Raw genomic sequence first — 13,533 nt, forward strand, 5'->3', positions numbered from 1 at the left:
GCAGCAGGAGGAAGTGTGGCCGGACTCTTGCTAGAACTACCTCATTAACTGGCTTAGGTGCAGCCGCGCGCAGGGATGCAGGCGCGGGGGTGGGGGGGGGGTGGGGGGGGTGGGCGCGGGGACCAAGCGGACCCGTGGATGCTGTCCTGCTGTCCTGCTGTCCGAGGCGCCTGGTCTGCGTGTGCCCGCCAGGAGGGAGGGTGCGGGCAGGGTGGGGAGCTCAGGCTGGCCCCTGACCTGCCCCCGACTTTATCCACTTTAAAGTGATTATTGATGTGATCCCCTTGATCCGCTTGCCGTCCGTCTACTGTGCTTGCGACGGCTCTCTGTTCCCTGGATTATTCCTTATTCCCTCCTCCTGCCCCTCTTTTTCTGCCTTCTTTGGTTTTCTTTTTTAATATTTTATTTATGACAGAGGGAGAGAGAACGCGCATGTAAGTGGGGGAAGCGGGAGCAGCTCAGTCCTCGCCCAGCCGGGGCGTCCCGTGGGGGCTCACCCCCGGGCCCTGAGATCATGCCCTGAGCTGAAGGCAGATGCTTCACCCTGGTTCTAACTGAGCATTTCACATGCATCCATTTTCCTTCCCCGAATATTACTGGGTGCCGGCTGTGCGCCAGGTGCTGTGGCAGCTGCTGAGGGCACAGCTGGTTCCTGTTCTTGGGGTTCCATGGTCCAGAGCAAAAGGACAAGTTCCACGTAGTGTCCCGCGTGGGGCGGAGGAGGGCATCGGCCTCCCGGAGGTCCATCCTGCCTCCCGCCCCATGAGACGGGGAATCTGGGCCCTCCCCGCCTCCCCTCCCTGCCCAGCAAGGCTTCCACCGGGTCAGCCCCCCCCCCGCGCCCCCCAACTCATTCCCAGGCTGGGGCAGAGGGAGGGGGCGACCAGGGCCAATGCCAGGGCCCAGCAGCCATGCTCAGGGCTCCGTGCACTGCCACCTGGGCTGACCAGGCAGGACTGGGGCCCGGCCTGGGACTCGGCTGCGTGCGGCTGGGTGAACGCGTGGGCGCAGTGACACACACCAGCAGCAGAGGGGACATGGGGAGCATCCCTGGGGGCACTGCTGTCCTTGCTGTGGGTCCCCGTGGACAGAGGCCAGGGCCGGGCAGCATGCAGCCCCTTCCAGGTCCCGAGAGCAGCACCACCTCGGGTGTAAGGCAGCCCAGGGGACCCAGGCGGCCTCAGACAGCAAAGCAGGAGCGACCAGAGTGGAGGCCTGAGGGCGGGGTGGGGCCTTTGGAGAGATTTCCATGGCGGGCGACCCTCCATGTCCATATCCTGCCGTCCATATCCTGCCGTCCGTCACATCTTCTAGGGAGAGGGTGTGACTTTAGGAAGCCCCAAAGGCCCAGGCAGCAGAAATGGGGAAAGAACCCGAGCCCCTTGGGAAAGGCCGCCTCCCCCAGCAAGCATCAGGTCCTCCCTGTCCTCCTCGCCAGGGGAGCGCTGGAAGGGGCACCGCCTCCTAGGGCCCTCGGGCTGCTCCCCACTGGCGTGGGCTCTCCCCACAGGGGTCACATCCTGGTCCCTTGACGGAAACAGGCTTTCGGGCAGATGCTGAGCATCCCTGAGGGCAGGGGAAGGGGCTTGGCTCGGTGTCCCCTGCCTCCAGCCAGGAGGCGCCTTCCCCGGGGCCCCGTGTGGGCTGAGCGCACTCCCATGCCCCTTGGCCCGGGAACACGCCCTAGTTGGCACCCAGGTCGAGGCAGGTGGGAGAGCTGGCTGCAAAACAGAAACTAGAGCCGTGTGACGGGTCTTCCGAAGTCAGACAAGTAACTGTTTTATCCGCGGGCCTGGAGCCTGTTCCGTTCCCCTTTGGGACCGTCGAGGCGGGAAGGCCGCGCAGGTGTGGTCGGTGCCACCGAGCACCAGATCCAGGGCCAGGGGAGCCTGCCGGGCGCGCCTCCAGCCACTGTGCTGCGTGAGGATGGAGCCGGGCCCCGGGGGTGGTGTCTCGCTCAGGGCCACCAGCTCTTAACTTTGGAACCGGGCTGGAGCTCTGGTGACCCTGTGGCACGCCTCCGCTCGTCGACGCCCTGGTCTTCCCCTAGAGAGTGAACCCTTAGGGGACGGACTCCTTCGGGGGAACTGTGTGCACTTCACAGCCCCAGCCCCAGCCCCTGGGCCCCTCCCCCCCAAACTGGTCCTCAGGGGTGCCGCCTCCTTCCCGTTAGCACCAGGCTCAGTTCTCCCTATAGGATGGCCAGATACATTCCAGAAGAGGGGAACGCGACCCGCAGGGCTGGGGAGTCGTCCGGCGTAGCCCCACATCACCTCCATGAGGACACGACACCCCCAAGGGGAAGGGCCTCACCCAGACCAGCTCACTCCCAGCGGAGCCCAGACGGGAACCCGGGTCTCCCGACCCACGCCGCTTTGGAGGCCGTACTCCAAGGGAGGGCCCTCCGTCTCTGGGGTCCTGATGTTGCTGCCATGCAGGCAGGCACCCCTTGACGGGCAGCATGGGCCCCTCTGTGCTCTTGGGCCCAGGGAGGCGCAGATGTTCTCAGGACCCTCCCGCCCTGGCCCTCCCGATGTGCCAGCGAGACCGCAGGCTCCTTGGCCGCCTCTTATACGTGGCCACTGTCTGCAGAGGCCACAGGGGCCTGTGGGAACGACCAATCAGCTCCCTTCCCCAGAGGCAGCTCTTTCCACCTCAATGGAAAAGGAATTTGGCCCCTTTACTACGACCATGATCATCATGGTGAGGCCTCGCTGCGCCAGCCACTCACAGGTCATTAAATCCCTACGCAGACAGGATGGGTTTTTCCGTCCCACCCACCAGATGAGTCAGGAAGTCCCCCAAGCAGGTGGGGCCCTTTGGCCTCAGAGCTTTTGCTGCCTTGGCCTTACCTGAGAGCAGAAGGGGATCAAGTCTCAGGGCAGGAAGTGGCAGGGACATTGAGGTCTGGGCCCAGTCTCCCCAGTTTAGGGATCCAGCCAGACACCCTCGTCCTCCAGGAACACCTGCTCCCTGGGAGTTGGAGGGTTGCTTCAGATTGAGGGGGAGGGGCTGCATCTCGGAACCACCCAGGGCATCGGTTCAGGGGCAGCCCGTGGGTGGCCATGCGGGGACATGGCTGGGGGACGGATGGGGGACGGCAGGCAGACGTTGGAAAACGTGCCTCCCCGACGTCTGAGAACCCCGCCCGCTGCAGCCCCTTGGGCGCCCTGAGCAAATCCAGGTCCCTCTTTGTGAGGATAGGACACACCGGAGAGAAGAGAGCTTGGCCGCGAGGCATGCAGGCCTGTGGCAGACTGGCCCTGCCAGGTCCCCCTGCAGCCTGTGCGTCTGGGCTTCGCGCATCTCGTCTCGCCCGGTGCTCCCTTGGGGCAAGCGCTGTGCCCACCTGTCGGACAGAAGGTTCCCTTGGGACAGGAGCTCTGCTTTTTTCTGCTCACTGCCGGACGGGGGAGGAAGCTCTGGATGGGCTTCAGGGAGGGGAGGCGAGGTTGTGGGACAGTCACATGCGGGCACTCCGTGGTCTCCCCACCAGGCCGTGGAGTTACTTGCCTCCAGCAAGTGACCAGGAGCAGTTTCCCGGGCCCGTTTACACTGATAACCTAATCAATTTATCGGCTCTTTTCTTTCAAGGAGCTCAGAGCATCTGCGCCTCCTCCCTGCAGCCTTCGGGGACCCCCGTGTCAGGGATAGTGACCCTGGCCCTGGAGGTGGTGGCTGATGCCACAGGGTCCGAGGCGAGGAGACGAGCGAGACAGCAAGGCAGGATGATTAGGACGCAGACATCCCGGCCCCTCCCCATGCCCCTGAGCCAGACTCCCCTGGGCAACGTTACTGTTAAATGTTTGGCCCCAGGGGCACGCCCAGTGCCTCTGATTGTATCTGGTTTCCTGTTCTCCTTTGGGAGGAAGAATTTCTCTGCAGGAAGTAGTTTAATAGCCTGAAAGCCTTACTTCCCTGGTCTCCGGATCCAAGTTTCCAGCTGCAAGGGGCCAAGATCCTTGATACAAAGGGAGGCAGGAAGGGGAGACCGAGGGTGGGGGATTCGGTCCCGACTCTGCAAACTGCAGGGCCCAGACCAGGTCCCGGGGCCGGTGAGGCCTGAGGGCCCAGCCGGTCGCAGCGGTTCACAGGACACCTCATCTCTGTCTCCGACAGCCGCGTTCAGCCTTTTCCACACCAACCACGCGGCCTCGCTCTCCTTCTGGGTCAACACGGGTTTGTTACGAATCTGGTCGGTTTTCTCAGGCCCCGGCCGGGGGTTCTCTGCGCTCACTGTTCAGCTCCCGGGCTGTTGGGGTCTGACCCGAACTCAGAAATCACTGAGGTGCTTATGGCAGGGGAACTGGTCATGCAGGCGATGAAGGATCTGAGGGGCCGATGCGATAGCGAGGGGGCCCGGAGGGTAGCCCTGGGCCTGGGCGATGGGGGGAGGCAGTCCTGGAGCGCGGGGCTGGAGCCCAGGGCCCTGCCGGCTGGAGATGAAGCCAGCAAGGGGATGTGGCCGCTGCCTGAGGCACAGGGAAAGGGCTGGAAGTAGCCTGGCTTTCCTCTCCACCCTCTGGCCCCACTGACACGGGAGCCCAGGAGGCACAGTCTGCAGGACTCAGCCCGGCTGCTAGGAGCAGGGCGGGGGGGGGGGGCGGGGGGGAGGCTGAGGAGAGCCAGCTTCAGGACCAGCACGCTCCAGTCTTGTTCATGCAGTGACGGGGCAGCTGCCTTCCTCGGCCTGGCAGTGCCCTGTCCACCCAAGAGAGTTCTCTAGGGCCCTACGCCCTCCCCTCCTCTTTTCTCTGTCCAGTGCTTCTGTCCTGCCTGTGTCCCAGGGTCTGTTCATCACCTGCTGACGTGCTGAGCCTTTCCTGCTCGTAGGAAGCTTTCTGTTCATGTTCCCAGAGTCAGCCTCAGTCCCCCAGGCGTGTCCAGGAAGAGCCCCTCTCCGAGGCCGTGGGCAAGGAGAGGCCACTCTCCACACACAGCCAGGGCCTCCGACTGGAGGTGATCGTGTCTGTGAAATGGGCCTGCTCATGAGGCGTGGGACCAACAGGGAGACCACGTGCGCTCATGGTTCCCCCCAGGACTTAACCTGAGATGCAGACACAGCTTCTCTGGGCTGCAGGCCGAAGACTCCGGGGAAGCCAGTTCTGGCCGGGGGGCCTCTGTGGGGTCACAGTGTGCAGGGGCCGCGCCAGGGCCTGTGCTGCCGTGGACATGTTGGGGGCAGGCTGGCAACCTGGTGCCACTTGCTCGTACGTCTCGTAAGCGGCCATCATCGGAGTGGTCTCGTGTCGCGGGACCTAAGCAGGGTGCCAGTTACCCAGGTCAGCAGTGCACTCCCCACAGCTCCCAGCGCGACGGGGAACGATTTCCCGCATTCAGGACACCGTAATCGCTTCCGCCACGGCAGTACCTTTCTCCTCTGACCTCTCTGACTGAGCAGCTACATTTCATCTTATTTCTGGTTCCCCGAGATGTACTCACATGGTAGGTTCTCAGTCGATCGTAAATCACATTTTTATTTATCTCTGAATCAGTTTTATTTATTGCTGAATAAACCATAAGTGATTGAATAAGTGGGTGTACGGATTCAGCTTCCTATTTTTACACGTATGTACTCATGTGCTCAGCAAGTAGTGATGGAGCCCGGCTCCAGGGCCTGGGGCTGCCGTGGTGAACCTGCGAAGTACGGGCCTGTCCTAAATGGACCTTACATTCTGCTGGAGAGAAATAGAAGATAAATGCACATATATATGGAGAGAGAATGAGAGAGACAGGAAGTGAGACGCTCTATCAGGAAAATTAAGCATGGCAGGAGGTCCAGAGCGATAGGGGCTGTTTTTGCGGGGTGGTCGGGGAAGCTTCTCAGAGGAGGTGACATCGGATCTGAGATCTGAGTGAGGGGAGATGAGCAGGAAGTGCAAAGGCCCCCAGGTGGACACAAGTGAGGGTCCAGCATTGTGGTGTGGACCTCACGGGCAAGGGGAGTGGGGTTCAGAGTAAGGGGAGGGGCCCCTGGGTTGGGGAGGGGGACACGGGCTGGGGAGACTCAGGAAATGGCATCTCCTTCTGCGCGGTGGCCCGGATCGAAACCCAAGCATCATCCTGATTCTCTGGGTCACCTGGACAGCCGGAGTCAGCAGCAGGTCCTGTTGGCTTCATCCCCAAGCGCGCCTCAAAGCCATCCGCGTCGCCCCACGTGCCCCCACGTGCCCCCACTGCTGTGCCGGCAAGAGGGCGCCCCCTCGGGCCTTGCCTGAGGCTCCCTTGCCTTCCCTGTTGTAACACATTCTCCATAGGGTCATCTGAGTTGGCTTCTAAGAACAAAAATTGGAGACTCTTGCTCCTTTGCTCACAGTGGCTCCCCTGCAGTTAGGATGCACCCCAGAACCTCGACTGTGGCCCTTCCAGCCCCGGGTGGCTGTCCCTGACGCCGGCCGTGACCGACTGCCCTACCTTGCCGGCCTTACCAGCTTCTCCGTCCTTGCCCTCTGGCCACAGTTCCCTCATGGGCTGTCCCCTCTGCCTGGAAGGCTCTCCCCCTCCCCACACCCGCCAGCCCCATCTTGGCCTGAGTGGCTCTTGGTGATCATTTAGGGCCCAGCTCAGCGTGTCCTCCCCGGGGAGGCCCCCCACCCACCAGCTACTCACTCTCTTGGGGTGTCCCATTGATCCCACTCTCTGAAATGATCTGTTTATTTGTTCATACATCTATTTCCTGTTCCCCTGCCTCTAGAAAGTTCCTTTCATGAGAGCCTGCCCTCTTCATATTTCTGAGCCCGACCTTTACCACTTGGTACCCGGCACCTAAAGGTGTTCGGTGAATATCTGCTTAATGAATCAAAGGGAAGTACCTTGTTTGCTAAGTTGCCCCAACACCCACCACTAATCAGCTAGGCAGCTCAGGAACAGACCGGTCTGGGGCACAAAGAGGTCAGACTGGGGGGTGGACGGAGGCTCCCAGGCCAGTCTAGTGGCGTCCTCAGAACTGCTGGATCCGGGAGCTTGCCTGGAGCTCACCACGGCTCCCTTCCAGCCTGAGGCTCCACCCTCCAAACCCCCTACACCCATCCTACAGCAGGGCCAGAGCAAGGTCCAGCCCGGGCTTTGGACTTGGAAAGATCTGAAGCTTAGAAATTCTTTCTCTGCCTGTTTCTGGTGAAGGGACCCGGGCAGGTCTCATAATCTGAGTCTCAGTTACTGTAATTAGAAAATGAAAATAATGATCATAATAATACCCAACCCATGGGGCTCTCTATAGTCAGTGCTGGGCCCGGGGAAAGTATTAATAAATGTTAGCTCTTATTAGCATTGTTGTTGTCATGATTAGTGATCAATTAGCTGTTATTTTTCTTTTTTGTTTGAAGATTTATTTATTTATATGAGAGAAAGAGAGAGAGAGAGAGCACATGAGTAAGGGGAGGGGACGCAGGGAGAGAATCCCAAGCAGACTTCCTGCTGAGTGCAGAGCCTGATGCAGGGATTGATCTCATGACCCTGAGATCATGACCTGAGCTAAAACCTGAGCCTCCCAGATGCCCCCATTAGCTGTTATTTTTCAACGTCCCCTCTACCTTTGCCTTCAGAACCTCCCTTTTCTGTGTGGCAGCCCTGCCAGGGTGCAAGGGTGTGGCAACGGTGTCCTCTGCCTGTTGGATGTCCTGTTGGGTGTGGGATTTGTAGACCCCCCACCCCCCACCATATCCACCTCTGAACCACTCTTACTCTGGCAGCATCTGTGATGGGAGATACTTCCCCACTCAGCCAGGCCAGTGCTCGGCGACCCGAACGCCCTTCCACTCCTTTCTCCAAGCTCTCGCTGTCGCTCCCACTGCTCCAGGGACAGTCTTCATGTTGTCACCATCATCAGCGTGGTGCTGGCTAATAAACTAACTCATACTCTGGAGTTAGTACTGTCTTGGCTTTTAAAAATAACACACAGAGGGACGCCCAGTGTCTCCGCAGTGGAGCATCTGCCTCTGGCTCAGGGTGTGACCCCGGGGTCCCAGGATCGAGTCCTGCATCAGGCTCCCCGCAGGGAGCCTGCTTCTCCCTCTGCCTGTGTCTCTCTGCCTCTCTGTGTATCTCATGAATAAATAAATAAAATCTTTTAAAATGCACACACACACACAGAGGGGCCGATTCTTAACCCAAAGGAGTGTCTCACCAGTGGTGGGATTGTAAGCACCGTGATGGGGCTGGTTCCTTCGATGACGTCCTTAAGGCCCTGCCCGCCCTGCTTGCCTGAGGACAAGGCCCCATTGGGGCTTCAGTGTCTCTGTTCTTTTGCTCGCCTGCCTTTGTCTCCGTGAGACTGCACACTCCGGGCACAGCCATCTCTAGTTCCCAACACAGTCCCGGGGTGGTAAGGCCCCAGACCCCAAGTCGGGAGGGGCAGCGCAAGCACTGGAGGTGCGTTCAACATGCTCTCCCCCGTGTGCACCCAGGACCTGCAGCCTCTGCCTCGCTTTCCCACGTGTGGGGAGAGGTGAGCTTCTCCTCGGCCCTGGGCCCTCTCCACTGCCCTTCCTGTGGGAGCCTGCCCCACCTCAGCCAAGGTCCTGAGTCCAGCCCTTTCCCACCACGGAGAAAATAGCAAGAAAAACAGATGAGAACTGATACCCTCAGCTGCAGGTCTGCTGGGACCTGGCCCTGGAGGAGCCCCAGGAAAGCTTTAACCCTGGGGCTCCAAGGCCATCAGGAAGGGGGAGGGGGTGCCTCCCTAGTGAGAAGCTGCCTCCCCCCTCTCTCGCACCTGGGTCACCATCGGGACCCACTTCTCTCAGTGGGTCATCACTGCTTCCCCCACCCCCGGGCCTCAGGCTGGCGGCAGCGGGAGGTCCCCTTGTCCACTCCCCTATCTCTGGGCGTACCCTCTGTGAACAGGGTCCAGATGTTCCCATTTTAAAGCTCTTAGGAAAGGGACGTTCCCAATCTGCCCATCATCCCATATCTAAGTGACCTCAGTGAGCCTGATGCCCGGGAGGAGAGCTGTCCTCGGAGTCAGGAGACCCGGGTAAATTATTGGCCATTTCTGGGCCTGGGGTTCCTAATCTGTGAAACGGTAATCCCTTGTGTGCTGCGTCACAGGGTGGTTCCAGCAATGACCTGAGGCACAAGTACAAAGGGCTGTGTCAACGGCAGACGGCAGACGTGATACAAATCAAACATGCGATGAGCCGTGATGGGGGTGCAGGCAGGTGCCCGGCCTGCAATGGGGGGTGCAGGCAGGTGCCTGGCTTGCATCCTTCCTCCTGCAGCTGCAGCCCTATTAGGTGCTGCTGAGGCTCACCCGGGAAGCCCGCCTCCCGACCGCAGCCTCCTGATGGTGTCCCTCAGCCTTCTCTCCGCAGAATCATCTCTGCTCCTTTGCTCTTGCCCCATAGATGCGCCCAGAGCGTCTTTCACCACAGAATGTGTGGGGAGCACTTTGAGATCAGTAACAAGTCCCGAGCCAGATATTTGCAGAGACGTTACCGTGTTTGCTGAGCATCTAGAGGTACCGCAGGTGTTCCAAGTGTGAGTGTTACTAGGGGCTTGGAGGGGAGGAGCTCAGGCACAGGCACATGGGTGGGGTGTTTACAGACTCTTTCACTTAGATTGTCTCATCTGGTCCTACTTTCTTTCTTTTTTTTTTTTTTTAAGATTTTATTTATTTATTCATGAAAGAGAGAGAGAGAGGCAGAGACACAGGCAGAGGGAGAAGCAGGCTCCATGCAGGGAGCCCGACGTGGGACTCAATCCCGGGACCCCAGGATCACACCCTGAGCCGAAGGCGGCTCTAAACCGCTGAGCCACCTGGGCTGCCCTGGTCCTACTTTCTGAAGCGGGATTCACTGCCTCATTTTACAGAGCAAGAGTTGATTGATGTAGTAGCTGCACCTTCTAACCTCTGGCTCCCCGGGGGTGCACCAGGCTCTCCATCCCGCTGGGGATCCAAGAGGCAGGAAGGGCTTCAGTTACAAGATAATAAAGATTGTGTGTAAGAAAACTTAAAGAGGTACAAGGGAACCGGTGCTTTGGGGACACAAGGACCCTATGATCGCAGAATGGGCGAGGAGGCGCCACACTGAGGTGCTGGAGTCATCTAGGTTCCTCCTTGTCCCCATTGGAATGATGAGGACATTGGAAAAGAGGTTCCGAAGGTCCCTCCTAGTTCTTGCTCCCTAGATGGGGTGAGGGGGCTGCTTTCTCCCATCCCCCAAGCCGTTCCCCTGCCCATACCTGCAAAGCCTTCCCAGGGGGAAAGGGTCCAGGTGAGAAGGGCCTTAAGTATCTCATCCCTCTGGAGAGGAAAGCCACAGATTCTGCAGGCGCAGGAGTCGGAGCGAGGCCTCCTGGGTCTCAGGGGCTCTTCACACGCTCAGGAGGGCTCCCCGTCCATCTCAGGAGCCGCCCTGGAAAATAATGACTGGGCCAGTGGTGCCTCCTGGGCGCAGAGCGGGCGGCCCCGGGCCCTGACCCCCGGTCCAGGGCAGCCTCTGGGCGGAGGACGAGCTGCCTGCTGCTGTAAAGGGAAGTGGGGAGCCCCCAGGATGTTGGCGCCCTCCGCCCTGGGGGGTCACAGTCGCCGCCCACGGGCAGCCTTGTCTGTCTTCTGTATCAGCCACGCGGTTCCATTTTCTGAGTGTCATGACCCGAGGAGGCCTAGGCAGGGGGATCCCCTGGACTGACCTGTTCATTCTCTCGAGGGACGATGACAGCCGTAGCCGTCTTGTGTGTTTATGTCCGTGTTGTCTCTCTCTTCATCCAAAATGTGAGCGCAGAGGGCCGGGCCCTCCCTCCCTCAGCGCCCCACACGGAGGGCGCCCGCATTGGGTTTGGCTGAGTGGACTCACCCGTGCACACGTCCACGCAAGGGCCCTGCTTGTAGCAGATGCTGCGTGAACGTCGGTTCTCCTTCCCGAGGTAACCCCGTTAGCTTGGGGAGCTCCGGCCCCCCCAGAGATGAGCACTGGGCGGTGATTGGAAGGGGAAGGGGAGTGGGGGTGCTGGCGGGGCCTGGGGCTGAGAGCAGGGGGGAGGCGTGCAGGGCCAGCTGGCCTCCAGGGAAGAGCGTGCAGTCCTTACTGGCTGGCTTTGCCAGCGTAGACGAGGAAGCACAGCCAAGTGCTGTCGCGGGCGCCGTCGCCAGAGCTTCCCCTCGTCCCAGGAGCTGCCGCCGCAGTGTGACATGACCTCGCGTGTCGGGGCGAGCGCCGGGGGTTTACTGCGCTGGTCTGACCCAGCTCCTCGGGGCGGTCCTGGGCTACCTTCTGTGATGGTTCTGTCTTGAGTTTTAGTCCGTCCGATGTTCCTGCCTAGCAGGTTCCCGCCCGCCCGCCTGGCCCAGATCTCAGCTCCTGGCCTCAACCTCCGCCCGAGCCCCACGTCCCGCTCTCGGCCCCGGCGGGACGGCCCCGCCTGGAGAGCCCGGGCTGGCGGAGCCTGGGGTGGGGACTCACGCTGTGCCCTCCCCCCAGGTACAAGACGGTGGTGACTCCGCGGAGGGCGGCGGTGGCCATCGCCGGCTGCTGGATCCTGTCCTTTGTGGTGGGCCTGACCCCACTGTTCGGCTGGAACAGGCTGGGGGAGGCGCAGCGGACCTGGGCGGCCAACGGCAGCGGCGGCGAGCCCGTGATCCAGTGCGAGTTCGAGAAGGTCATCAGCATGGAGTACATGGTCTACTTCAACTTCTTCGTGTGGGTGCTGCCCCCGCTGCTGCTCATGGTCCTCATCTACCTGGAGGTCTTCTATCTGATCCGGAGGCAGCTCGGCAAGAAGGTGTCGGCCTCCTCTGGCGACCCGCAGAAGTACTACGGGAAGGAGCTGAAGATCGCCAAGTCGCTGGCCCTCATCCTCTTCCTCTTCGCCCTCAGCTGGCTGCCCTTGCACATCCTCAACTGCATCACCCTCTTCTGCCCCTCCTGCCGGAAGCCCAGCATCCTCATGTACATCGCCATCTTCCTCACGCACGGCAACTCGGCCATGAACCCCGTCGTCTACGCCTTCCGCATCCAGAAGTTCCGGGTCACCTTCCTTAAGATCTGGAATGACCACTTCCGCTGCCAGCCCACGCCCCCCGTCGACGAGGACCCCCCAGAGGAGGCGCCCCACGACTAGACGCCACCTTCTCCCGCCTGCCCACGTCGGGGGCGTCTCCGCCCCGGCCCACCCCCCCACTGACCCACTCCTGAGCCCTCCCCGCTGGGCTGCGGGGTGTGGGCGCCTGCACCTTGGGTCCTAGAGGAGGTTTGAGAGGACGGCCCACGGGGAAGGAACCGGGTGCCCTGAGGAGACGGAGAAAGTGGCTCGAGCCTCCCCAGCTGTGTGACCGGCCCACGGGCAGCCCGGTGCTTCAGGCCGGACGGACCTGGGGACACTGGGGCTGCGGGGGTCCCGTGGGCCCGGAAGGCAAGCTTGGGCTCCCGTGGAGGTCAGGGAGCCCGCTTGTCGCTGGTGCTGCTGCTGAAGCCCTGGAACAGAGCCTGAGGACGGGGTAGGTCCCCTCCAAGATGCAGGGGACGGAGAGAAGCTGGACATCAAGGTCTTGCTTCCCCTCCTGTTCTGTAGAAGGTGGGAGAGTCCCTGGTCAGGAATCAGGGGGCCTCAGCCCTGCCTCCCGGGACCCTGAGCTCCTAGCCACGCTGGGTGCCGGGGGCCTGCCCCTCTTGCCCCGGGGCAATCGGGTTTGCACTTGGGAGGGGCGGGAAGAGCGGGTCCAGAAATCATTCCCAACATTTACTTGATCCTCCACCAGCCCCTGGCCCCTGTCGAAGGGACGGCCACACACAGCCACCAGGTGGCAGCCCCGCGCCAGCCTGGCCCAGCCCCCCCAGGAGCGGGAGCAGCGGGGCTGTGAGGGGCCACCTGGGCTACCGCCCCACTAGCCTTAGACGACGCCTGCACTCTCCTAAGTGACACCGGCTGCTGCTTCGGGGCCGGGGACAGGGGGGCGCAGCCTCCGGCCTGGTGAGCGCTGCCCGTGGGCGCTCCCGGTGTGACTTGGGACAGGCTGCACCGCCTGAGGCTGAGGCAGGAAGGTCTTGCCGGCATTTAAATACCCTCAGGACCCGTGGCACTTAGCAGTTTCCAGGGCCTTTGGGGCTCTGCACCGTCTAGATGGGCTTTAGGGCATCCAGGGAAGGGTCCGCCCTCTGCCAAGCTCAGGGCCCGGGGCCCTTGTCCAGGGGTGAGGGCGGGGTTCGGAGTGTGAAGAGCAGCTCCAGGCCTGGATTCCAGGCCCTTCCCTTTCTCAGAGGTAGGCTCTTCCCTGGCTCCCAGGGGGGACACCTTCTAATAAAAGACTGTGGGTCTTGACGGAGCGCTCACCCTTGGCTCCTCACCTGCACCGCCGCCGGCCGAGGGGAGCAATGCGGGGGTCGGGGCGGGGGGAATCGGGACGCATCGGAACAAAGAGGGTTCCAGAGCAGTGTGTCTGTTCCTATAGTTACGCTCTTGGCCGAGCATCCTGAACGTGAAGGCACGATCCTAAAAAATCTCACGTCTGGAGAAGCCCTGTGGCATCCGGAGTCCCTCCCACCGGCACGTTCCTCCAGGTGTCATGTGTGGAGACCCCCTCAGCTGACACATCCA

The 13,533-nt window shown here is 61.3% G+C and overlaps 1 protein-coding gene across 3 annotated transcripts in view; it reads left to right on the forward strand.

The window, feature by feature from the left end:
* The window catches only part of ADORA1 (adenosine A1 receptor), a 29,489-nt gene extending 16,001 nt beyond the window's left edge, over window positions 1–13,488 (forward strand). For all 3 annotated transcript variants that reach the window (XM_055318982.1, XM_055318983.1, XM_055318984.1), the window contains one exon: window positions 11,421–13,488. In XM_055318982.1, coding sequence (XP_055174957.1) covers window positions 11,421–12,060 — 640 coding nt within the window. In that variant the 3' untranslated portion in view covers window positions 12,061–13,488. The remainder of the gene's footprint in view (window positions 1–11,420) is intronic.
* The last annotated feature ends 45 nt before the right edge of the window (window positions 13,489–13,533 follow it).

This window comes from Nyctereutes procyonoides, unplaced genomic scaffold (assembly GCF_905146905.1).
Source record: "Nyctereutes procyonoides isolate TBG_1078 unplaced genomic scaffold, NYPRO_anot_genome, whole genome shotgun sequence".
Classification (NCBI taxonomy): Eukaryota; Metazoa; Chordata; class Mammalia; order Carnivora; family Canidae; genus Nyctereutes; species Nyctereutes procyonoides.